Source organism: Schistocerca serialis, chromosome 4 (genome assembly GCF_023864345.2).
Source record: "Schistocerca serialis cubense isolate TAMUIC-IGC-003099 chromosome 4, iqSchSeri2.2, whole genome shotgun sequence".
Lineage (NCBI taxonomy): Eukaryota > Metazoa > Arthropoda > Insecta > Orthoptera > Acrididae > Schistocerca > Schistocerca serialis.
In genome coordinates, this window is record NC_064641.1 from 15,037,059 (window position 1) to 15,061,510 (window position 24,452).

A 24,452-nucleotide genomic window follows, 5' to 3' on the forward strand; every position below is an offset into this window, starting at 1 on the left:
GTACCAAAAGGACTTTTATTTATATGTACACTAACTTAAAACTCCATGAAGGAGTGTTTTGTTTATGAATAGTTAATAAACGTGGTCGACATTGTTTACGTGGGTGGCGATCTCTTTGTGTCTCCACCAGCACAAGACATAACAGTGAGTTATAAGCAAACTGAAACAAAAGTGCTTTTAATTGAAGAAAACTGTGCCAATTTGTTTTCATTAGTCTGACTAGAGCTATCATGATTATTATTGATAAAAGGATTTGGAAACTTTACAAAAGATGTTTGGATTGCTGTGACAACCGTTTTACTTATTGTATTGAAAGGATAAATTATTTGAAAAAACTATAACATTAAAGGGACACAGGAAGGTTAGCTATTACGTATCTCCAGGAAAAGAAAATCCATTACTTCTGTTAGGCACACATAAAAGCACAAAAGGCTATTCTAGTTTTGGGAAGTAGTAATTCCTTCCTCTGAGAGGAAAGGATAGGTTGGAAAAGAAAAGAAAGAATTATCAGTTTCCACAGAAAAACAACGTTTGCACTGATTCAGTGAAGATTTTAAATTAGAGATACCTATAAAATGTTTGGTGAATGGATCACAGTGTTAGCAGCTACATGTACTTCCATAAAAGTTCATTGACATCTCCATAGAAACCGTCCTCCATTTTTATTAAAAAGTATTACAAATATATCACTAGCATCACTTTATCATCCTGATGAAACAAAAACAGCTGGGTTACACCACATTCATGTGAAACAACTGATTCTCAGAAAACATATCTACTTTGATACTTGTTTTAATCATAACACGTAAATGATACGGTAGAAATGAGTTTCCAAAATTTGGTTTTTGTCTTGTAGAATTTATGTAGCCTGAATGTAGCAAATGTCTTTACAGCTGCTTCAGACATTTGTAGGACTGTTGAGAATGCTTATTTTCAGGTAGACTGCCAATTAGCATAAAATTATATAAGTGAGGATTAGCAGCAGCATCATTAATACAATTCACTCACAGAGATGAGATTTTGGCAGTGGAAAGATCTGTTCATGATTTATGCCACATAAACTGAACAGTGAGCAGAAGGCATCACTTATGAAAACTACTGCAGATTTCATTTGTATATGTAGTTGAGATCTACTTTTTGGTGCATATCGTCAGTGTGAAGAATGAGAGTGCTGCAACTTTGATCCACTGCAGTATTGGCAGTCAGATTAATGAAATGCTTTCAATAGTTTAAGAACAATGAGCTGTTATAGGGTACAGAAAAGTTAATTTCTAAAATATGATGTAAAAAGGCATAAGCCATTTGGATTACTGGAGAAGAAAAGATTTATGATGCACACATTTCCTCGTACATCCCTGTTATGTAACACATTATGTTTATCAGACCAAATGGTATGCTACTTGTATACTGACTGTGGTTAACGAACAGACTGTATACAGACAGAAAATCGCTGTAATTATGATAATATTTTCTTAGAACATTCAAGCTAAGGATGAAGGGAGTTTGTTTGGAAGATGAAGAGCTGGAAGTGAATTTTTTCACTGAAAGACTAAACTCAAGCAGCACCAGTCATCAACATACACAAATAGGAATCAAATTTATGTTGCCTTACCTTTTGAGTAATTAATATTTTACCACCAATCTGAATTTTAAAACACTTCTCTTTCTTAATTTCCCTCTCTTGTCTGTTATGTGAAATCTAAAAGTCTCCAAGTTCTTCGTCTTCTTTTTTTCCTTTGATTTTTGTTTTTTGTTTCATTTTTTTATACGGTTTTACAAAGTTTTGTCTACATTTATCGGCTTTGTAAGTTTTTGGGGGCCTTTGTAATGAATCTTGGTAGTCTTAGAAATAAGCATAATGATCTAGATGTAATTTCACAGATTGACAAACCCGATATATTAGTTGTAATTGAACATTGGTACAATGAAGCTCTGATTAACATTAGTCAACCACTGTGCATGAAATTCTGCACAGCCTTCAGTAGAAAAGACAAGACTGGGGGAGGTGTAGCAATTTTCACTGTAAATGAAAGTAATTTTAATGTTATTGGTGTGAGTGCCTTCTGCTTGGAAGGAGTCTCAGAATTTGCTGCAATAAACCTAAAATGGGGTAGAGATAACATAACAGTTATTGGTGTTTACAGGCCACCTGCAGCAAATACAGATAACGTTTTTGTAAATCTTTCTGACTTGCTTGTATATATAGACACAACATTTTCTGGGCCAAATGGTAATATAAATATTATAGTTACAGGGGATATAAATATAGATTTATTAACAAATGATGTCAGCACCCAAAAATTACATCGCCTGTGTGATGAATTTTACCTGACCCCACTCATTCGGGAACCCACTAGAGATATTGGAAATAGTAAAACATGTCTTGACAACATAATAACAAACATGACCCACCTATCCCACAGTGCTTCAGATTTAAAACTAGCCATCTCAGATCATCATGCAGTACAGCTTAAATTGGAGCTCCATGAGCCCCCCACTGTCACCACAAAGCAACAGTTTGTAACTAAAAGAATAATGTATAATGACAACATAAATAGACTAAACTGCTTACTAGCACAAATAAAATGGTTTGAAAATAATAGCTTTTCGTATGATACCTTTACTGCTGACTTCTATTACTGCTTTGATACCACATGCACAGTTGTAATCACAAAAAAGAAACAAACAAAAAATATAAACAAAAATATTTGGGTAAATAGTAATGTCACTGAAGCGAGGGAAAAATTAAAACTACTCCACAGTGCAATGCTGAATAATAGAGAGATTCCTGAGCTAAAGGAAGCCTCCAAGTATCAAACACACTATAAGGACTTACTCACACAGACCAGGAACAACTATGTTGCAAATAAGCTTCAAAACTCACACAAAATAACTGCTGGCATCTGGGCAGTTTTAGCACCTGCAGTGACAAATCCTGTATGGACTTTACTATTACCCAGAATGGCATACTCATAAAAGACCAACTGGAAATTGTAAATATTTTTAATGAATATTTATCTTCCGTAGGGGAAGCCATAAATGACAAACATAAAAACATGCACTACAGTTTTAAAGGTAATACATGTGACCATAGTATATATCTAGCCCCCACAAACTGTGCAGAAATAATGGGCATCATTAGCTCTCTAAAACCCTCTAATTCAGCTGGGCATGATAGCCTAAATATTAATGTTTTAAAAGCCTGTAGCCAAAATGCCTCTGTACCTCTGTCTGTAGCAGTCAACAATATAATAGAATCAGGCACCTTTCCAGACAGACTAAAAATAGCACAGGTAACACCCATTTTTAAGAAAGGTGACAACAACAAAATAGAAAACTACAGACCACTCTCAATCCTTCCTGTCTTTTCCAAAATACTTGAGAAAGTTATATACAACAGGATTATAAACTTTCTTAACAAACACAACCTGATTTTCGAAAATCAAAATGGATTCCTAAAAGGTAAATCAACTAGCACTGCAGCTGCTCAACTAATTGAAGAGGTGTTGGGCCCCCTTCTGTTCTTGATCTATGTAAATGATATTAAATACTGTACTAAAAATTCCAAAATTGTTCTGTATGCCGATGACACGTCCATTGTGTGTAAAAAGGAATCATGTAATGAACTAGAGGTCGAGTGTAATAATGTGACAAAAGAAATTGTTCAGTTTTTTAATGAAAGCAACTTAAATGTAAGCACCAGTAAAACATGTTTGATGGAGTTTAACAAAAGTAGTTTGAATAATGAAATTAAATTATACATTGACAACAAATTGGTAAAGAAAGAGTCTAAGTGTAAATTCCCTTGGTGTAACAATCCAAAGCTACCTGAAATGGGACACACATATTGACTCCCTAGCAACTAAGTTGTCAAGAAATATATTTGCAATCAGTACTATTAGCAAGTTCTGTAGAGACACTGTAGTCCTAAAGACTGCATACCATGCTCTTTTCTCCTCTCACTTGAACTAGGGTATTGAAATTTGGGGGGGGGGCAACAACCAATGCTAATCTAGATAAGCTACTCATTCTTCAAAAAAGGGGTGTGAGAATAATTTGTGGAGCAAAATACAGGGAATCTTGTCGCAACTTGTTTCCAAAAACAGAGGTGTTAACTGTTATAAACACATACATTCTGAAAGCCATATTGCTTGTGAAAAGACTGCACCCGAACACTTATTCAGATTTCCACCAGTACAATACTAGAAATAAAAAAAGATTTTACAGTGGCAGCCACAGAACAGCACTTTACGAAAAGGGGCCTCAGTACGCAGGTATAAAATTAGGTAATGCACTGCCTAGTGCAGTCATGGCTCTTCCTGCAATTAAACTGAAACATCAGCTTAAGAAATTTTTAGTAAAACACCCTTTCTACACACTAGAAGAGTACCATATTTATATGAAGAACAACAAATGCTTTGTGAAATTATGTGGATAGAAATCAGTAAACATCTTATTGTAATTTTGTTGTAAATTAATGACGTATTCAGAAGAATGTGTCGTGTGTATTGTACAATTAACTTTAATCATTACTGTTTCTTTGTACATGTGCACTGTACCATTTGATGTTGAATAAAGCTATTATTATTATTATTATTATTATTGCTATAATCATGCAACCTTCCAGAACCAACATGTGGTGCCAGACAGTTCCAGTGTAAAACAGGTCGCTGCATTCCAATGAGCTTCAAATGTGATTCTGAAAATGACTGTGGTGACTACTCAGATGAAACTGGTTGTGTAAATGTGACAGTACCTCTGTGATAATGGACGCTGTATTCCTGAAACGTGGAAATGTGATTCAGAGAATGATTGTGGTGATGGCTCTGATGAGAATGTGTCGTGTGTATTGTACAATTAACTTTAACCATTACTGTTTCTTTGTACATGTGCACTGTACCATTCAATGTTGAATAAAGCTATTATTATTATTATTATTGTTATTATTATAATCATGCAACCTTCCAGAACCAACATGTGGTGCCGGAGAGTTCCAGTGTAAAACAGGTCGCTGCATTCCAATGAGCTTCAAATGTGATTCTGAAAACGACTGTGGTGACTACTCAGATGAAACTGGTTGTGTAAATGTGACATGCGCTCTGTCTCAGTACCTCTGTGATAATGGACGCTGTATTCCTGAAACGTGGAAATGTGATTCAGAGAATGATTGTGGTGATGGCTCTGATGAAGGAGAATTCTGTAAAGAGAAGACATGTGCCTATTTTCAGGTAAATGTTGTGTACTATCTAGGTATTCTACTCACTATTTGTGAACTATATTGTAAACTGTAGTTGTATATTCTTTTGTTATTAGAAATATGTTTATTGACTGCATAATATATTTTATGTTCCATAACTTAATTGAAAGTGAATTTTTTAAAAAGTTGGCTGATTAATTTTAATTACTTTTGCCAAAACATATGTAAACTTTATATTAATTACATACTTTGATATATACAGACTGAAACCAAAATCTATACTGTTTTTTTGTTATATAATTTTTCAGTTTACTTGTCCACGGTCTGGTCATTGTATTCCACAGTCATGGGTCTGTGATGGAGATAATGACTGTTTTGATAATCAGGATGAAGAAGGCTGCCCACCAATAACATGTACAGCATCACAGTTCAAATGTGCTGATTTGAAGCAGTGTATACAGGAATCATATAAATGTGATGGTATACCTGACTGCAATGATGGTAGTGATGAACAAGGCTGCCGTAAGTAGTGATTTGTTGTATTGTTTGTGAAAAAATTACAAAGTCCATGCGGGATGATAAAGTATTGAATGTTTATGTAAAATAATCAGTGAAAATTGTGATCAATTTGATATTGTTCTTTTTGGTGGTTAGTGAAATGAATCTTCATTTGACAGTGACAGGATTAGTGATTTATTTTAAAATCTGTGTCTATAACATTGACATAAAATACTTAGATGTGAGTATGCCATGGATACTGGAGTCATTTTAGAATGTGTATTCAACTTGTGAGAAAGCAATATTTATGAAGAGGTGAACGTTGCCCATAGAGATTTGACTGGGATATATTTGTTTTTATGTTATTTCTATTTATTTATTTAACATGGCAGTATTATGACCAATCAGCCATGTCTTACATTTAACCAGGCATTCCACATATTTTGCATTACATCCATTACAGCAAGCAAAGTTATATCTAATATACAGCTTTATAAAAATTTTAATAATTACTGAAGTGCAAAAAAGTTAACATTCATTCATGAGTACAATGATAGGGACAGGTTACAGGAATGAATAACCAGAATAAGAAAGAAAGGAAGAAATAAAGATGAAACTGTTTTTAAGTACATTGAAATCAAAATACAAAAATGTTACGTCTATTCATAATGTTCACAATATCATCACAAAGAATCTGGAGAGGAATTCCACCTTATGCAAGACACCTTTGTAATTCAGAACTGCAACATTCACAAAATGACCGTCGCAAAGAATACTTTTCAGTGAAGAGAAAAACTTGTTTGGTCAGAAAACATTCTCAATTTTCAGTATGTTTGAAGACTGAGGCCAAGTATGAGAATTTCAGTGGAGGGGGGGATGAAATGAAAAATTAAAATATAAGCTGTGTATATGATTTTTTATTTTTTAATTGAAGTTTCCATTGCATGTGCTCCAAGAGTTGCTAAATGGATGCACTTTTATATGTAATACAGCATTAAATAATTCTGTTTTCTACTTCTCATCCATCAGTTTGCTGAAATTTTCTCCCATTTTGCAGCGTCCTTGGCTCCGAATCAGTGCGACAGTGAGAAACAATTCCAGTGTAAGTCCTCAGGGATATGCATTCCCCGATCATGGCACTGTGATGGTACACCAGATTGTGATGACGGCTCAGATGAACCATCATCTTGTGGACAGGTAAAATAATTTACTGATTTGGTACAACTTTGCAGAGTAATTGACGACCCCCCAAGTTGAACAGTAGTTTATTTCAGTGGTACACACTGCTACTTGCTCCTCCCAGTATTCATCATGAATTTATAATTCTAGGACAGTAAGAAATACGTTACTAGGTTTTGCGTGAATATAGGCCCCAATTTTTTTCTTAAATTTTTGCTTGAAAAATTATGGTTTGGCCTATAATTGAGATTTTCCCCTCAAATCATAAGTTATAAATTTCAAAAGGACATGTACATGTATCTTGTGGATCAAAATTAATACCATTACATGTTAGTGCAGTTACTTTTGTAAACCTTGAAAAACTAAGAAGAAAATAGCAGAAAAAACTTATACCTTGTTTGTAAATAAAGTTATTGTTCTTGAAAAAGTCTCCAGTCAGCAGCGGGAGAACACCCACTCAAAAAGGTTTAACTTATGCAAACTTTTGAAGCCAGTGGCTCCTTCTTCTGGCAGAAGAGTTGAAGGGAAAGGGATAGAGGTGAAGGAAAAGGACTGGAGAGGTTTAGGAAAAGTGGTACAGTTTGGATAATTCACGCAGAACCCCGGGTCAGGGAAAACTTATCGGATGGGATGAGAAGTAAAGACTGGTTGTTGGGACTGCACCAGACGAGGTTTGAAAACCTGAGAGCTTAAAGGTGCAAGATTGGGTAATATGCAAGACAGAGATTATTAATAAAACATTGTGCACAAGTTAATAGGAGTAAAAAGCTAAGTACTTGTATATAACAGAGATGGGAGGGGGGCTGTCGAAAAATAGACAGGTCAGAAAATAAAAGATGTAGAAAACTAAAATGGAGTGAAGAAATGCTGAGACGGAAGGAATAAAGAGCAGGTGGGTGGCGAGAACCAAGGACGCATTGTAGCGGTAGTTTTCGACCTGCGGAGTTCTGAGAAACTGGTGTCTGGGAGAAGAATCCAGATGGCGCGCGTGTTGAAACAGGCACCAAGGTCACAACTGTCATGTTGTAGAGAATGTTCTTAAATAGGATAATGTGTGTTGCTATTAACACACCTTCTGCCTATGTCCATTCATCGTGACTGATGACTGGGTGGTAGTCACGCCGATGTAAAAGACCAAACAGACTTCACACAACAATTGGTATATGAGTGTCTTTTCACAGGTGGCTCAATTTTATACTGTTATATCTTCTCAACTGGAAAACAATTGTGAAATTTTGTCTACTAATTAGTTGTATATTACATGCTTTTTTTTCAGCTTGCAGTGGTTCTAATTTTTTTATACAGACTATTGCTTTTGTTACTGAAACTAAAAGCTGAGCAAAATGTAGTATATCTAAAGAGAAACTGAATTGTTAAGGTCAGTACAAGACAAACAATGTGAACATTACTGTACTGCTCCCAAGGAGAAGCACAAAAAAAGAGTAGAGGAAAGCTGTACAAACTATTTAAGCTGCTGGCATAATATCAGGAAGAACAGTCATTGTTGAAAAGGCACTAGGAAAAAATGATTTTGGTTTGATCGTACATTGTCTTTAAAAGATGATATACCATTTCATTGGCGCGTCATGTTCCGTAAATAGCAAGAGGCTTTAGTGGTGTAGAGTGAGAAACTACAGACCACATCTCAGAATGCCCTTAGTAGCAATTTTCTGTCTGTGGTTGAATTGTGATTTTTTTTCTTTGCTTGAGGCCGTAATTTTTCCTCTTCATACTTTGCAACTGTTTGTTGTTCAGTCTCATATACTCAAGCACCACACTTTCACTGAAACAACTTTGAACTTCCTGAACCTGAAATCTGGCTATTTTGTGTAAGTTTATGTGTGTTGACCACTAGCTTCCTTGAAACCTTTAATATTTTCTGGTCTTTCTTTTTATTTGAAATACAGAATTTTTTGTATCAACACTTTCATTGTTGAACAGTTCCGTCAGTCATGACCTATATGTCTTCTTATATAAATTCATGAATGTAAGATTCAGATATTTTAAAAGCTGCAACCTGATGCAATAATTAGTTTATTTTCAAAAGTTTGAACAGTTAAAATAATTGATTCCAGTCACTTGAGTATTTCGGGATAAAATTCGTATGGATTTGACTTATGAGAATAGTTCAGTTTGAGACTGCTTCATTATACAACACTGATTTTGTGACTGTATTGAGCAGCTGAGGTAGTGAATGGTGATGGAAAGAAGGCAAACTGAAATATTATTATTCTTATACACACTCCTCATCTGATTTGCAGTTCTTTTCACTGCTTATTGAATGAAATTATTAAATTGTTAAAATAAATCAGGAAGTGTCCTCTGGTAACAGATAATGTTGTTAAAGAATGCAATGTTATACAATCTTGTCAAGACTGCTGCTGCAGATAACAGAATGTTGAGGGAGGACTGTCTAGCTATGCAGCATAGAAATGTCACTAAGGTTTATTATTATTATTATTATGCGCGTTAACTGCTCAGTGATGAGACTGCAGCTTTCAGTGGTTTCAACTAGAGGTGAGCACATAATAGTAAGCAGCAGCAGATCCAGAAATATCATCTGTCATGGGGAGAGACAAAAAAGAATAGTATGTAATTTGTTGTCCTCATTTTTGTATATTGTTTCCATTTTGCAGTTCCCATTATCATAATAATTACAATGAAGCTGTTTTGATCTACCCTTATGTACTTGAACTGCATTTTTCTTCTTTTAATGCTGTTTGTATGTTTACTGTTGTAGATTGACTGCCAAATGGGTTTCTTCAGGTGCAACAATTCACAGTGTGTGTTCAAGGCTTATATTTGTGATGGCAAAAATGATTGTGAAGATGGATCAGATGAAGACGCGAGACATGCATGTGGCCCACCTCCATTCAGGTATTGCCTTGGGATATGTCTTAACTTTTGTTAATGTTTTCCTTTAGTTTCTATGTGGAATTTGGTCAAATATATTTCACCATACTGCCAAATTTATTTATTTATTCAGCCAAAAAATCTTTACAAGTTGTGGGATGCACACACACACAAAGTACAGAAACAGTAATATTTCAACAATAAATGAATTTCTGCTTTATTATTAAAAGAGCTTATACTACTTGCAGTAGCTGCACTGTCTTGCATCAAATCTACTCTTTTCAAGTTTATAAATGTTGCTGGAAATATTAAAATATCTGTCTCATTTGAAAACATCTTTTCCTGTGAAACTGGCCGGTATTTATTCCTGCCTCAAAAAAGATGAGAAGTATCTTCTAAGGTGTGTGTGTGTGTGTGTGTGTGTGTGTGTGAGAGAGAGAGAGAGAGAGAGAGAGAGAGAGGGAGAGAGCTGGCTTCTAAGTCAAGTGTTCAAAAGAGTTGCTCTTGTTGTTGAATTATGAAGCCCATTTTTTAATTTTACATCTAATGTTAATAAAATAAATATCTACCTGGCAGATTAAAACTGTGTGCCCGACCGAGACTCGAACTCGGGACCTTTGCCTTTCGCGGGCAAGTGCTCTGCCAACTGAGCTACCGAAGCACGACTCACGCCCGGTACTCACAGCTTTACTTCTGCCAGTACCTCGTCTCCTACCTTCCAAACTTTACAGAAGCTCTCCTGCGAAACTTGCAGAACTAGCACTCCTGAAAGAAAGGATATATCTGCCAGGTAGTTTCATATCAGCGCACACTCCGCTGCAGAGTGAAAATCTCATTCTGAAAATAAATATCGTTCTGAACACTGTCTTTTGTAAAACATCTAATAACACTGTCTGATGGAAAACACCTAACGTTTTCCTTTCCATTTTTTACCCAGACCTGTTTAATGACTTATGCACCATCTTCAGTGAGTCTTGCTTCATTTGGTATGGATTTGAGTGGTTTTCTGTGTCTATATTTGCAGCCTAGTTAGTTTGTTAACAACATGGAAAACCAGTCGTATTTGTGCTACATTTTTAATGTAAATGAATTGAGATGCACTGAAGTCCTAAAATGTACCGAAAGAGGTAAGAGAAAATATTTATTATTTGGCAGCAGAAGTTCGTGTTAAAAACACTATATTTAGTGTTAAAGAGGTTCTGAACTTTTGTTTAGTTCTGTGTGTGAATACAGCCGTATTGCATCCTCCTTTTTTATTGGGGGGTGGGGATGGGGGAAAGGGGGGGGGGGACATTTCAAACTGGTTGCTGACATGATTTACAGTGAGAGACAGCTTTTGCCTTACCAGAAAGGAGACAGAGATAAGTCTGCATTCATTATCTTGTTAATAAAGGAAAATGGTCAAAAATATATTGTCTCGGTTAAAGTTAACATCTTTCCAAGAAACAATTTCATTTAGAAGGAAAAAAGAAAATTCTTGTTTAATGTCCCATTGGCTAGGCCTTACGTATGGAGCATATCAGCAGATAAGACAAGGATGGGGAAGGATATTGGTTATTTAAATTACATAGGACCCAGCCTGGTTTTTTCGACAGTAGATCCTGGAAATCACAAAATACATAAATCTGGATTGCTGGGTGATGATTTGAGCCCCACTTTACTGAAGTGTGAAACCAAAAAGTGCTATAATATTTTCAGTTGTAACAATGAACAAAAAAACTTGCATGTCATTTTTTGATGTAGTCTCCCTGATGTTGAATGCACGTATTTCACCACTTTGAAAGTGCATAGATACCACTATGAAAGGATTCATTTGGTCATGTGTGTAGCCAATCATGGACTGAGGTTTTCACTACTTCATTACTTCTGAAATGCTTGCCTCTCATTGCTTCTTTGAGTGTACTGAACAGATGAAAGTCATCAGGAGCAAGGTTAGGTGAATAAAGACATACCAGACATTGAAATGTAATTTTCTGAAGAGTCTCAATTGTCTTATAGGCTGTATGTGGTCGGGCATTGTCATGCTTTGGCACTACTTCTGACTTCAGAAGTCCTTGTTGTTTACTCCTGATTTCAGGTCAAAGCTGATTTTTCAGAATGTCTGTATAAGAAATACTGGTTACCTTCACTCCCCTACCCATGTAACGCTCCAAAATTCCACCATTTGCATCCCCGAAGAGAGTGAACATGGTTTTTCCAGCAGACAGCTGAGTGCAGAATTTTTTTTGGTTTTGGTATGAGGTTTTCATTTCTTGTTGGGACTTGGTGGTAGTGGTCCCAAGTCTCGATTACCTGTTATAATTTTTCCCGGAAATGCATCACCATCAATATGGAAATGATGCACAAGTTCTTCACAGGCATCTATGTAATTGTCTTTCAATTCGGCAGTCAACTGATGTGGAAGTCATCTTGCAAACACCTTGTTAAAGTGCAGTACATTGTGAACAAATAAAATGAAATTATCGTGTGGCATAGCTGACCAGGAGGCATAGCTGGCCAGGAGACCCCATCTGGGGAAGTTCAGTCGCCGGGTTGCAAGTCTTATTTCAGGTGACGCCACGTTGGGCAACTTGTGCATCGGTGATGATGAGATGATTATGGGGACAACACAACAACTGGTCGACGAGTGGAGGAAATCTTCACCTGGCCGGGATTCGATCCCAGGCCTGCTGCAAATACGTTACCATTCATCTAAGCAGGTGGACATTGTGAACAATAGTCTACTCTGAGCCAATACTAATCTTCAGACTTGTGGCTATTTTGTTCAGAGTTATGCAACTGTTCTCCTTTACAAGCTCGTCTACTAATCTTCAAACTTGTGGCTATTTTGTTCAGAGTTATGCATATGCTCTCCTTTACAAGCTCATCCACTAACCACAGTTTTCTTATGTTGAGAGTCTGCCCTGGTCTTGGAGCATCCTCCACAGAAGTTACACCGCTTTTAAATGTCCTACACCACTTACACACTCGCTGCAATGACAAATCGAATCATGATACTGTGCTGTCATTCTGCGATGAGCTTCGATTGGTTTGACACCTCCATTACACAAAAAATGCACCATAGATTTCTGCTCAATCACGGTACATGTTGACAGTGGGGCTGCCATCTTGTTGTGAACATTGCTGCATTGAAGCATCACTCTGCCATCGGTCGGTCACTTTCTGAACCTCAAGGAACACTACTGCCACATAAAAACACCATCACACAACTTTCAAAATTTTATGGGACTCTTAAGGTTTTCATTTGACCATCCTCATATGTATTATTACAACTTTTCTTTGACATGTCTAACATCAATTTTACAGTTTGTGCTGTGTGATAAAACTGGACCAATAAAAAATCAAATCAACCAATCAGTTGTGTTTGGGCTTTGGGACTTGCCTGTTCCACCTTTCCCTCTCTTCTTACTGCTGTTTTTAGTTTGTTCTGAGGCCTGATGGCAGAGGATGGCAAAATATTCTTTTCCTTACATGTTACATTGTACAATGTAGCCCATAGTGGCCATAAAATCAGACAAACTTTATGATTAATGAATGTAAATAAGGGAAAATATCCCCATGCACACAGTATCCTGTATGTGGGGTAGTTGTATAGTTTTAACTATCATCACAAAAAATAAATCACATAATTAACTTTTGCAGCCTGTTGACAAAGTTGAGATGGATTGTGCCATTTTGATCAGTTTCTTCTGGTGCTGTGGTACGGTACCACGGTGCAGGGATTTCAGTGTCTACCAGGACTGTAGACATGAATCAGCAAACAAATGAAAAAATAATTTTGAATGATATATTAAATGTTTTCCGCTGCACGGTGATTTTATGGGCTGTCAACAATTATGCCTTGTGTATTACAGAAACAACACCTGAGTACACCCTAATAATAGTAATTTAAGACATTTGCATTTATTTATCAGAGAAACTTCTTTTGCTACAACAGAAATTACAATGGAAATTTGTTTCAGATGTGCATCTGATGAATGGCAGTGTCCAGGAGTGACAGGGCGCTGTGTCAAATATCACCAAGTATGCAATAATAAGCCAGATTGTCCCAATGGTGCTGATGAGGGTCCAGGATGTGACAGGAACAGCTGTGCATTCAGAGGACTCCTGTGTTCAAATACCTGTCTTCAGACACCTTTAGTAAGTACTCAAGTCTTAAAGTCATTTAGTTCTCTCTGTAAGCCTCACATATTTATTACAAAAGGATCATTTTGAGAGCCAAGGTTATCCCTAAGACATCTATAAAAGTTCAATGTTGTTTTTGTTTCCTCTTTAGAGTGTAGTTTATTTCATGTTTGCAACTTGAAGTACAAATTCTCTCTCACATTTTAAACTGATAGAAATAGTGTCTTTGAAACAACTTCCTATAGGCAAATAGTTATGTCCACATGCTTACAAACATCACTACCCCAGAAAAAGAGGGAACAGAGAAGGGAAAAAGACAAGTCAGTGTGTTGGCAGAGAGTGGTGCACAATGAGGGGGCATGAAGTTTCAGTCTACTCTTGAAATTATCACAGCCGTAACCTGTAGTAAGCTACTATCCCCACACCCTCACCAAGTGAGGTGGCACAGTGGTTAGCACACTGGACTCAGATTCAGGAGGGCGGCGGTTCAACACTGTGTACCACATCCTGATTTGGGTTTTCTGTGATTTCCCTAAATCACTTCAGTCAAATCCTGGGATGGTTCTCTGAAAGGGCATGAACGGCTTCCTTCCCTAATCTGATGGGACCGATTACCTCACTGTTTGGTCCCCTCCTCCGAATCAATCAACTGACCGACCCTCACTTCCACCCAACAGTTTCCACCCCCTCTGTCATATCACCTCCTCCCATTTCATGTCCCCTCACCTTCATTGTTGTACCAATCGAAGCCAATGCAGACCCCTGTCTTTCCCCCTTCTCTGCTCCTCACCTCTTCCAGTCACTATTTTCTGCCCATCACCCCCACCTCCTCCCTCCCCTACAGCCTTCCGATGCTACATCTGGCAGCTTTGTCTTGCCACCATCTAGTCCCTGCACACTCTGCCAGAGAGCCACTCTTCTCTACCCCCACACGTACCCTGCTATCCTTCTCTCTTCCTCGCCCCACTTCGGGCTGCTGCTTTCATTCAGTGTGACAGTTGCATTCTCGCTGAAGTGACTGGAGATAGAGGTCATTTGTTTTTGACATGGAATTGCTTGTGTCAGTGTGTGTGTGTTTTTTCTGATCTGAAGAAGGCTTTGGCTGACAGCTCAGTGTGTAACAGTCTTTTTTTTTGAGCCTGTCTGCAACTCAGTGTGTCATCTTTACAGTGAGTAGCAATCTATCCTTTTCATAATATTGCAAACATGGTTGTAGTTTCCTTCTTGCTTCTTGCTTCACATAGCAGACAGGAACATTGAAAGGGGTGTAACATTACACTGAAATTGATTGTCAGTGTAATTCATATTGTGTACAGGATTGGAAGAAAATCCTTGCAGAATATAATCAATAAAACAACATTCAGTGCTCTGCCTCTTTTTCTAGTAGAAAGCACGCACATTCACACTTGCCATAGAATTGTTAGTTCTGGGGTTTGGTGTGATGGATGCAGTAGTTTTTTTCACTGGGGGGGGGGGGGGGGACACGACTGCAGTGGCGTGGGTGTCGGGGAAGTGGATCAGGCTCATCAGTGGTCATGTAGGATTTGAAGCAGAGATAGGAAGATAGTGGAACAGGAGGGGAAAATTGCTGCCCTTCAGGCTGAGCTAGATCAGGCTAGGGAAGATCTGGACAGGTTAAGGAGGGAAAGGGCAAAGAGAGGTGGGAAGTGGCAACAGGTAACAGAAGGAACAGGCCTAGAACTAAGTCTGACAGTTTTGTGGTGAATGTCAAAAATAAGTTTGACCTGTTGCTTCAGTTAGAAACTGATGAGCCTCAAACAGAGGTAGGTGTAGACAGGACACAACAAACTTTCAATAGGAAAGTCATTGAAAAGGAAGAAAGTTTTGTTGTTAGGCAGTTCTCATGCCAGAGGTGTAGGCCAACTTCTGCAGGAGGAATTGGGACCAGAATACCAGGTCACAATTTTTTTCAAACCAAGTGCTAGTCTGGATCAGGTGACAGAGGATTTAGGTTCACTCTGTAAAGAATTTACCAGGGAAGACACCGTGGTTATTGTGGGAGGGCCAGGGAACAGCATCGACAGAGGTCCTGGGTACAGTATAGAGTGTGACCTGGTAAAGATTGTGTCGGCATCGAGACACACCAATGTTGAATTTGTATCTGTCCTGAGACGCCATGACCGACTTCATTTGAACTCTTCTGTTGGGAGAGTTAATTTGGAGTTGGAACGGCTGCTTGGGTCGGGTGCGGGGGCTCATATTGGTGTGGTTCCTGTTGATTCTCTCAGTAGGTGGTACTATACCAGGCACAGCCTACATCTCAACAGAAAAGGGAAGGGGAAACTGGCTGGGGTAATAGCAGGAAATTTAAGGGGGGGGAGGCACTGCCATGAATGGTAAAATACCAGTGGTCACAGGTGTTGGAGCAGCACCTTTTTTAGGATAGGTAAGACAGAAAGATGTCAAGTTCTACGAGAGGTCAGGATTGAAACAAATCTTCAGTTTAGGAAAGAAATTAAGCAGCACAATTCTAGCACATTGGATCACCAATCACAGCTGTCAATTACAAATTTTCACCAATCACCAGAAATTTTATCTCCACCAAGTTGTATCTCAGTCCTAGGTAATTGCATTGATGAATTAAAGTCACCCAACCCAGTTGACATAATCTGCCTCTCTGAACACCGTGTGACAACTGGTATAGGAACTAGGCCTAAGCACAATGAGAAACTCAGACAGGAGAGTACTGCAAATGTTAGAATAAGGAAAGGTTCTCATAAAAGTATAATTAAAAATTATGTAAGTATATTTCATCAAAATATTGGGAGTTTAAAGAATAAAACAGATGAGCTTCTGGTTTGTTTAGAAGATTTAGAAGCTGAGGATGAAATAGATATACTATGCCTGTCTGAGCATCACATTGTTACTGATATGGATAAGGTAAATGTAAGTGGATATAAGCTCTCTGCACATGTAATGAGAAAAAATATGGAGAAAGGAGGAGTTGCCATATATGTCAAAAGTTATCATTGTGCAAAAAGTATAGAAACAAAAAAGTTTTGTGTAGAGAAACATATAGAAGCATGTGCCTGTGAGCTTAAATTAAATAAAGGCACATTTATAATTGTAACTGTATATAGGTCCCCATCAGGAAATTTTCATCTATTTCTGAAAAATTTGGACTCCTTGTTGTGCTATCTGTCAGACAGGGGGAAGCAAATTATTATTTGTGGGGACTTCACTGTAGATTCTCTGAAAGAGGGTAATAGGAAAAATGACCTTGAAGTATTACTCGGTTCTTTCAATTTGACACCCGTTATTGATTTTCCTACTCGGGTGGTAAAGGATAGCAGCTCACTGACAGATAACTTCTTTATAGACCAAGATAAGTTTAACCAGATAAATGCTCAGCCTGTTGAGAATGGTCTTTCTGATCATGGTGCACAGCTAGTTACAATATATGACATAGCTCCATTCAGAAATACTAAACAGTCCTCCAAAGTAGTACGTTCAGTCAACGATTTAACAATTGTAAATTTCAGGGAAAGCCTACAGCAATTAGACTGGGATGAGGTGTACCGTGAACCTGATGCCAATTTAAAATATAATTTATTTCATGACATTTTTGTAAATGCATTTGAAAACTGCTTCCCCAAGAAAATAGTTAAATATACTCGTAAGAAACCTTGTCACAAACTATGGCTTACTAAGGGTATAAAAATATCTTGTGACCGGAAAAGGGAAATGTATCTGACAGCAAGAAAGAGTAGTGACCCAGAAACTATCAAACATTATAAAAACTACTGTGTTATATTAGGAAAAGTTATTAAAAAATCCAGAAGTATGTGTATCATATCTGAAATCAGCAACTCTGATAACAAAATTTAAAAAAAATTGGAATATTATTAAAAGAGAAACAGGTCAACCAAGAGCACAGGAAGACAGTATTACCATCAAATTGAATGAAAACTTTACAAACAAAAAGTCAGAAGTTGAAAATATTTTTAATAGTCATTTTCTAAATGTTGTGGATATAGTAGGATCCAGGTGTTCATTAGAAGATGCTAGGCTGTTAATGGAAGAGGCCATACCTATGCAGTTTGATACAATTGAAATCTCACCCACTTCTCCCTCTGAAATTAGGAAAATAATAAACTTGCTTAAAAGCAAAAACTCACATGGAATTGATGGCATTTCCAGCAAAATACTAAAAGCTTGTTCTCAACAGATAAGTAAGATTCTCAGCCACCTGTGTAATAGCTCTCTGGAACAAGGCATTTTCCCTGATAGACTGAAATATGCTATTGTTATACCTTTGCATAGAAAGGGGGATAGATCTGATGTCAACAATTACCGTCCAATCTCCCTTCTAACAGCTTTATCCAAACATTTTGAGAAAGTAATGTATTCAAGAGTAGCTTCACATATCTGTAAAAATGAAGTACTAACAAAATGTCAGTTTGGTTTCCAGAAAGGTTTTTCAACAGAAAATGCCATATATGCTTTCACCAATCAAATTTTGAGTGATCTGAATAACCGAACACCACCCATTGGGATTTTTTGTGATCTCTCAAAGGCTTTTGATTGTGTAAATCATGAAATTCTGCTAGACAATCTCAAATATTGTGGCATGGGTGGGACAGTGCACAAATGGTTCAATTCGTACTTGACTGGACGAGTGCAGAAAGTTGAAATAAGCAGTTCTCATAATATGCAAAGATCAGCACATTCCTCAAACTGGGGAACTATCAAGAATGAGGTTCCAGAAGGGTCAGTCTTGGGTCCTTTGTTGTTCTTAATATATATTAATGACTTGCCATTCTATATTCATGAAGAGGCAAAGTTAGTTCTCTTTGCTGATGATACAAGTATAGTAATCACACCTGACAAACAAGAATTAACTGATGAAATTGTCAATACTGTCTTTCAGAAAATTACTAAGAGGTTCCTTGGAAACGGACTCTCACTGACTTTTGATAAGACACAGTACATACAGTTCCGTACAGTGAATGATATGACGCCATTAATAAATATAGACCTTAATCAGAAGCATATAGCTAAGGTAGAATATTCCAAATGTTTAGGTTTGTCCATCGATGAGAGATTAAATTGGAAGAAACACATTGATGATCTGCTGAAACGTTTGAGCTCAGCTACTTATGCAATAAGGGCCATTGCAAATTTTGGTGATAAACATCTTAGTAAATTAGCTTACTACACCTATTTTCACTCATTGCTTTCATATGGTATCATATTTTGGGGTAATTCATCACTGAGGAATAAAGTATTTATTGCACAAAAGCGTGTAATCAGAATAATAGCTGGAGTCCACCCAAGATCATCCTGCAGACATTTATTTAAGGATCTAGGGATATTCACAGCAGCTTCTCAGTATATATACTCTCTTATGAAATTTGTTATTAACAACCAAACCCAATTCCAAAGTAATAGCAGTGTGCATAACTACAATACTAGGAGAAAGGATGATCTTCACTATTCAAGATTAAATCTAACTTTTGCACAGAAAGGGGTGAATTATACTGCCACTAAAGTCTTTGGTCACTTACCAAATAGTATCAAAAGTCTGGCAGATAACCAACAAGTATTTAAGAAGAAATTAAAAGAATTTCTGAATTACAACTCCTTCTACTCCATAGAGGAATTTTTAGATATAAATTAAGAAAAAAAAACTAAAAAGTTATTAAAATAATAAAAAACACAAAAAATAAAGTTCTTATATTAACTTAAGTATGTTGTTAAATTAACTTAATTATGTCATGTATTGGAAAATTCGACTCGTTCCACATCATTACGAAATATCGTATTCATGATCCATGGAACTAGTATTAATGTAATCTAATCTAATCTAATCACATGCAACCACCCAAACGTATACCGCCACAGCCATGGGGACACTGATTCTGATCTGATTTGATACATCAACTTAAATATGAGTAATGGAGCCATGAAAGAAAATTTGAGAGCTGTGACATGTCAGTACTTTAGATCACCTGGTAAAGTTGATAGGCAAGTTAAGAAAATATCATGCAGAAATAAAATATTTTATCCAGTCAGTTATGGAAATAAATATGCTCTTCATGAATTTGACTTTAATTTCTGTAATATATATAGCTATACAAAGGCAAGTCAATGTTCAATGTTATTATCAAATATCTCAAAAAGTTCGTGATCGATTTAGTTCAAACTTTTACACTATACATACTCAAATAAACATTTATATCTAAAAACAAAGATGCAGTAACTTACCAAACAAAAGCATTGGTATGTTGATAGAGACAATAACAAACACAAACACACACACAAATTTCAAGCTTTCGCAACCCACGGTTGCTCCATCAGGAAAGAGGGAAGGAGAGGGAAAGACGAAAGGATGTGGGATTTAAGGGAGAGGGTAAGGAGTCATTCCAATCCCGGGAGCAGAAAGACTTAGCTTAGGGGGAAAAAAGGACAGGTATACACTCGCACACACACACACACACACACACACACACATATCCATCCGCACATACATAGACACAAGCAGACATTTGTAAAGGGTTTAAAACGAAACTTTGGGATTTCTGCATAGTATTATAATTCATGCAACATATCACATTTGTGAGGCTTAACAGTGATTTTGTTGGTCATATAATGTTATATATGCTGTCATCATCATCATCATCTTCTCACAGCTACTGAACCTGAAGGTTAGTTGTTTGCAATGACCGCAACAGATTATCTGCCATATCTTTGTTAATTCAAGCTTGTGTTCCATTTTTAACAACCCCATTTTCGTTGCTTCTTTCGCACATATAAAAAGTCATGAGAGAAAAGTAATATTTTGACCAAGTAATAGGTTTCACAGAACACAACAAGATAGGTGTTGTTTTGAGGCTGAGAAACTGACTTCAAAATAGTATATATCTAGGGAAGCAGTGATATTGTTGTAAATGTTCAGCTTTCACATTAGTAACACATATGATGGTCCATGTTAAAATTTTGTAGCAAAGCGCACTACTGAAGCTTAACAGTGTTTTCAAACTAAAATTGGCAAAAGGTAAACTTGTCATAGCACTCTTTAGAAACAAATTATGGGCCAGAAAAATTATATGAAACAAGTGTGCTATTTTGTTATAAAGTTTGATTCTGAAGGTCTAATGCATTGTACTTGTATCTTTTTAAGGGTGCAGTGTGTACATGTCCTCCTGGGGAAGTAATGAGCAGCAATGATAGCCTCACATGCCAAGACCTAAATGAATGTGAACCTCCTGGTATGTGCTCTCAACACTGTCAAAATACCAAGGGCAGCTTTATTTGTTATTGTGAGGAAAACTATGTACTGGAGAGTGATAATCGTACCTGTAAAGCTATCAGTAAGTACAAAATTCTTAATAAATATATAACAGTTATTGTAAATAAGACATATATGAAAAATAGTATGATTAAAAACCAACCTTAATTGCAGATGAGAGTGGAGCATTCCTTATCATATCAAATCGTCATTCCATATTAATTGCTGACCTGAAAGATAATGGATTGGAAAGGGTCCCAATTATCGTTGAGAACGTTGTTGCTACAGCATCCAATATGCATACTGGGACTATATTTTGGTCTGACATGAAACTGAAGAAGATTTCACGACTTGATAGGGGCAGTGATCCCAAGGAGGTAATGTTACTACTTTATTTATTACAGCTTTGTGTAAGCGAATTTCCTTAATTTGTCAGTTTTTGTGTGTTCTTTGTCATTGCACTGAGCTTCTAAGTTATTTTCCTTGTGCAATTTTCTTCAGGTGATATCAAATGGCCTAGATCTTGTTGAAGGCTTGGCTTATGATTGGATTGCCGGAAACTTGTACTGGCTTGATTCAAGGTTAAATACTATTGAGGTAGCTAAGGAAAATGGATCAGACAGGATGGTGCTGTTAAAGGAAAACATTACTCAGCCTAGGGGGATGGCACTGGATCCTACTGATAAGTAAGTTATCTTGACTTCATGGAAAAACAATACTATGAATTCATGAACGGTGTCATATGTACCTTCATTCATACTCAGTGTACAAAGTAAGTGAAGAAAGGCTTTGTAAATTGTGAAAGTGGAAATTTTCTCTATGTCTTTCCGTGTATTACTCATGTGACCCATACAGAAAGAAACAGTGTCTTGTTTTGTAATGGATTGGTGGGTATTGCATTATTTTTGAACAAAAATGGAGATCCATTTGAACATTACCAGCTATAATGCAGTGGAGCATGTTTTAATGTGTTTCCAATTTTAAATAAATAAATTTGATTCCTATGGCCTGACAACCCGAGTAAAATTCACACAAATTCCATGTAGCTGTCCCATTGTCTGGAGCCTTTTCTCAGTCATTGAGGGATCCCGCTTTTCAGTGATCTCTATATTGTAATGCCATAACTTTGTTCGTGGAGATCTTCTTCCTTCTGGCACTACTTATGTTGTTTAATGATTGCCATTAGTTTGGTAAATATATATAACATGTCATGTGTAAACTAGTCCCTACATCTTAAGCAACTTGTTATATGTAACTGTCTGGTTTCCAGTCTTTTCTCTTCATACTGTCTTTATCTTCACTGCATTTATTTCACCTTATCTAGTTCTGACCAAGGGCTCCTAGAGTTACTGAAGTCCAGTTTCATTGCCAACCAGAATAGAGGGACATAGTGTAATAGTTGTTGATAAATTATTTCTAAATCCAACATTCTTTCTGAAATGGGTTCGAGCCCCATAAAAAATGGTTTAATTTAGAATGGTAGACAAATGGTGCCAATAAAATACTGGGTTTATACAGCTACTACTCTGCGGACTTTCAACCAACCCCAGCCAGCCCAAATGCACACTGTTCAAAGGACCTTGATTCATCAAGCAAAATGTGCCTATGATGCTGAAAACTTGCCACAAGAACTGAACCACCTATGAAATGTCTTCCATGTCAATGACTACAACAACAAACCAAGTGATGTGGCGCAATGGTTAGCACACTGGACTTGCATTCAGGAGGACAACAGTTCAAACCCACATCTGGCCGTCTTGGTTTAGGTTTTCTGTGATTTCCGTAAATTGCTTCAGGCAAATGCCAGAGGGGACTGATGACCACAGATGTTAAGTCCCATAGTGCTCAGAGCCATTTGAGCAAATGCCAGGATGGTTCCTTTGAAGGGCTTCAAAGGGTTCAAATGGCTCTAAGCACTATGAGACTCAATATCTGAGGTCATCAGGCCCCTAGACTTAGAACTACTTTAACCTAATTAACCTAAGTACATCACACACACCCATGCCTGAGGCAGGATTTGAACCTGTGACTGTAGCAGCAGCAGCTCGGTTCCGGACTGAAGCGCCTAGAACCGCTCGGTCACAGCGGCCGGCCTTTGAAAGGCCACAGCTGATTTCCTTCCCCATCCTTCCCCAATCCTAGCTTGTGTGCTCCACTCTAGTGACCTCCTTATCGACATGACATTACACACTAATCCCCTCCTCTTCCTGCCTGCTACAACAACAACTATTTGCAAGCAGTTTCAGGAGGCATCGGTAAGCAAAATATCACACAAGATGAAAGTAAAATGCTTAAATTCTTGACATTCTGTTGTTCAGGGACAGGGAAGATTAGCCAGTTTCTGAAGAGTCATGACATCAAGTCAGTTTTCAGGCCTCCTGCTACAATACATCAATTCATTGAGACCTGTCGAAAAATGAGACAGAACTCAGAGCTCCTGGTGTTTACAAAATACAATGTGAGTGCAGGTAGTATTGAATCAGTGAGACCATGAATTTGATAGAAGAATGTCAGATTGAAGATGAGAGGTGTCAGCAGTTGTCCTATCCGGAATCACAGATGATAGCTAAACAGGCTTTGAAAAATGGACTTAAAATTGCATTCAACAGCAGCTGTATCATCATTGATGCTTACTGCTATGTAATTAAAGAAGCTATAGAGATCAAAACAGCTGATAACATTACTAGTAAAAACAGTGGTTTGCAGCTGAACACCTCTGGCCATTGTGAGTTTAAGTGGGCAAAGCAGACATGTGAGACAAAAACATGGCTGTTTGTTATGATACAGTGAACACCAATGATGTCATAGCCATTACTAAGGATGAGAACAAGGATCATACAGCAGTTGGTTATGACTTGATTATGGGCAAAGAGCATTTGGCAATAAGCTCACAGAGATACATAACACTTAACAGGGCTGGAAGCCTGAGAAGATTGTATTCAGTCATATCACTGTGAGCCATGCATTCATAAATCTTGAAACTACATCTCAGTTTGGCTTGTGCACAGATAAAGCAATACTTAGACGTATGGATTTCATCTTAACATTATAAAACAGAGAGCCACATTTGCAAATTATACAACAGGAATAACTCTAATATTGTGTCCCATAACATACAGTGCATGGCCCACACCTGATCTTGGGCTTCATAAGTGATTTACTAGGGATATAAGCAGACAGTAAAGCTTGCTGACCAAACAGGTGTTCTGATGGGTCTCCGTGTGTGTAGTTCTTTGATATCCAGATGGATAATAAACTGAAGTGGCACCAGTACAGGAATAAGTTAACCAAACAGCTCAGCTCTGCCAACTTTGAACTTAAAAATGTCTCTCATTGTGTTGTCCTGTG

At 37.3% G+C, this 24,452-nt stretch overlaps 1 protein-coding gene across 1 annotated transcript in view; it reads left to right on the forward strand.

Annotated features, from left to right (window-relative positions):
• The window catches only part of LOC126475165 (low-density lipoprotein receptor-related protein 2), a 217,079-nt gene that overhangs the window by 77,759 nt on the left and 114,868 nt on the right, over positions 1–24,452 (forward strand). The window contains exons 16-23 of the mRNA XM_050102790.1: positions 4,969–5,228; positions 5,506–5,719; positions 6,753–6,892; positions 9,615–9,751; positions 13,690–13,867; positions 20,997–21,186; positions 21,279–21,481; positions 21,606–21,790. Of these exons, the coding sequence (XP_049958747.1) occupies positions 4,969–5,228; positions 5,506–5,719; positions 6,753–6,892; positions 9,615–9,751; positions 13,690–13,867; positions 20,997–21,186; positions 21,279–21,481; positions 21,606–21,790 (1,507 nt within the window). The remainder of the gene's footprint in view (positions 1–4,968; positions 5,229–5,505; positions 5,720–6,752; positions 6,893–9,614; positions 9,752–13,689; positions 13,868–20,996; positions 21,187–21,278; positions 21,482–21,605; positions 21,791–24,452) is intronic.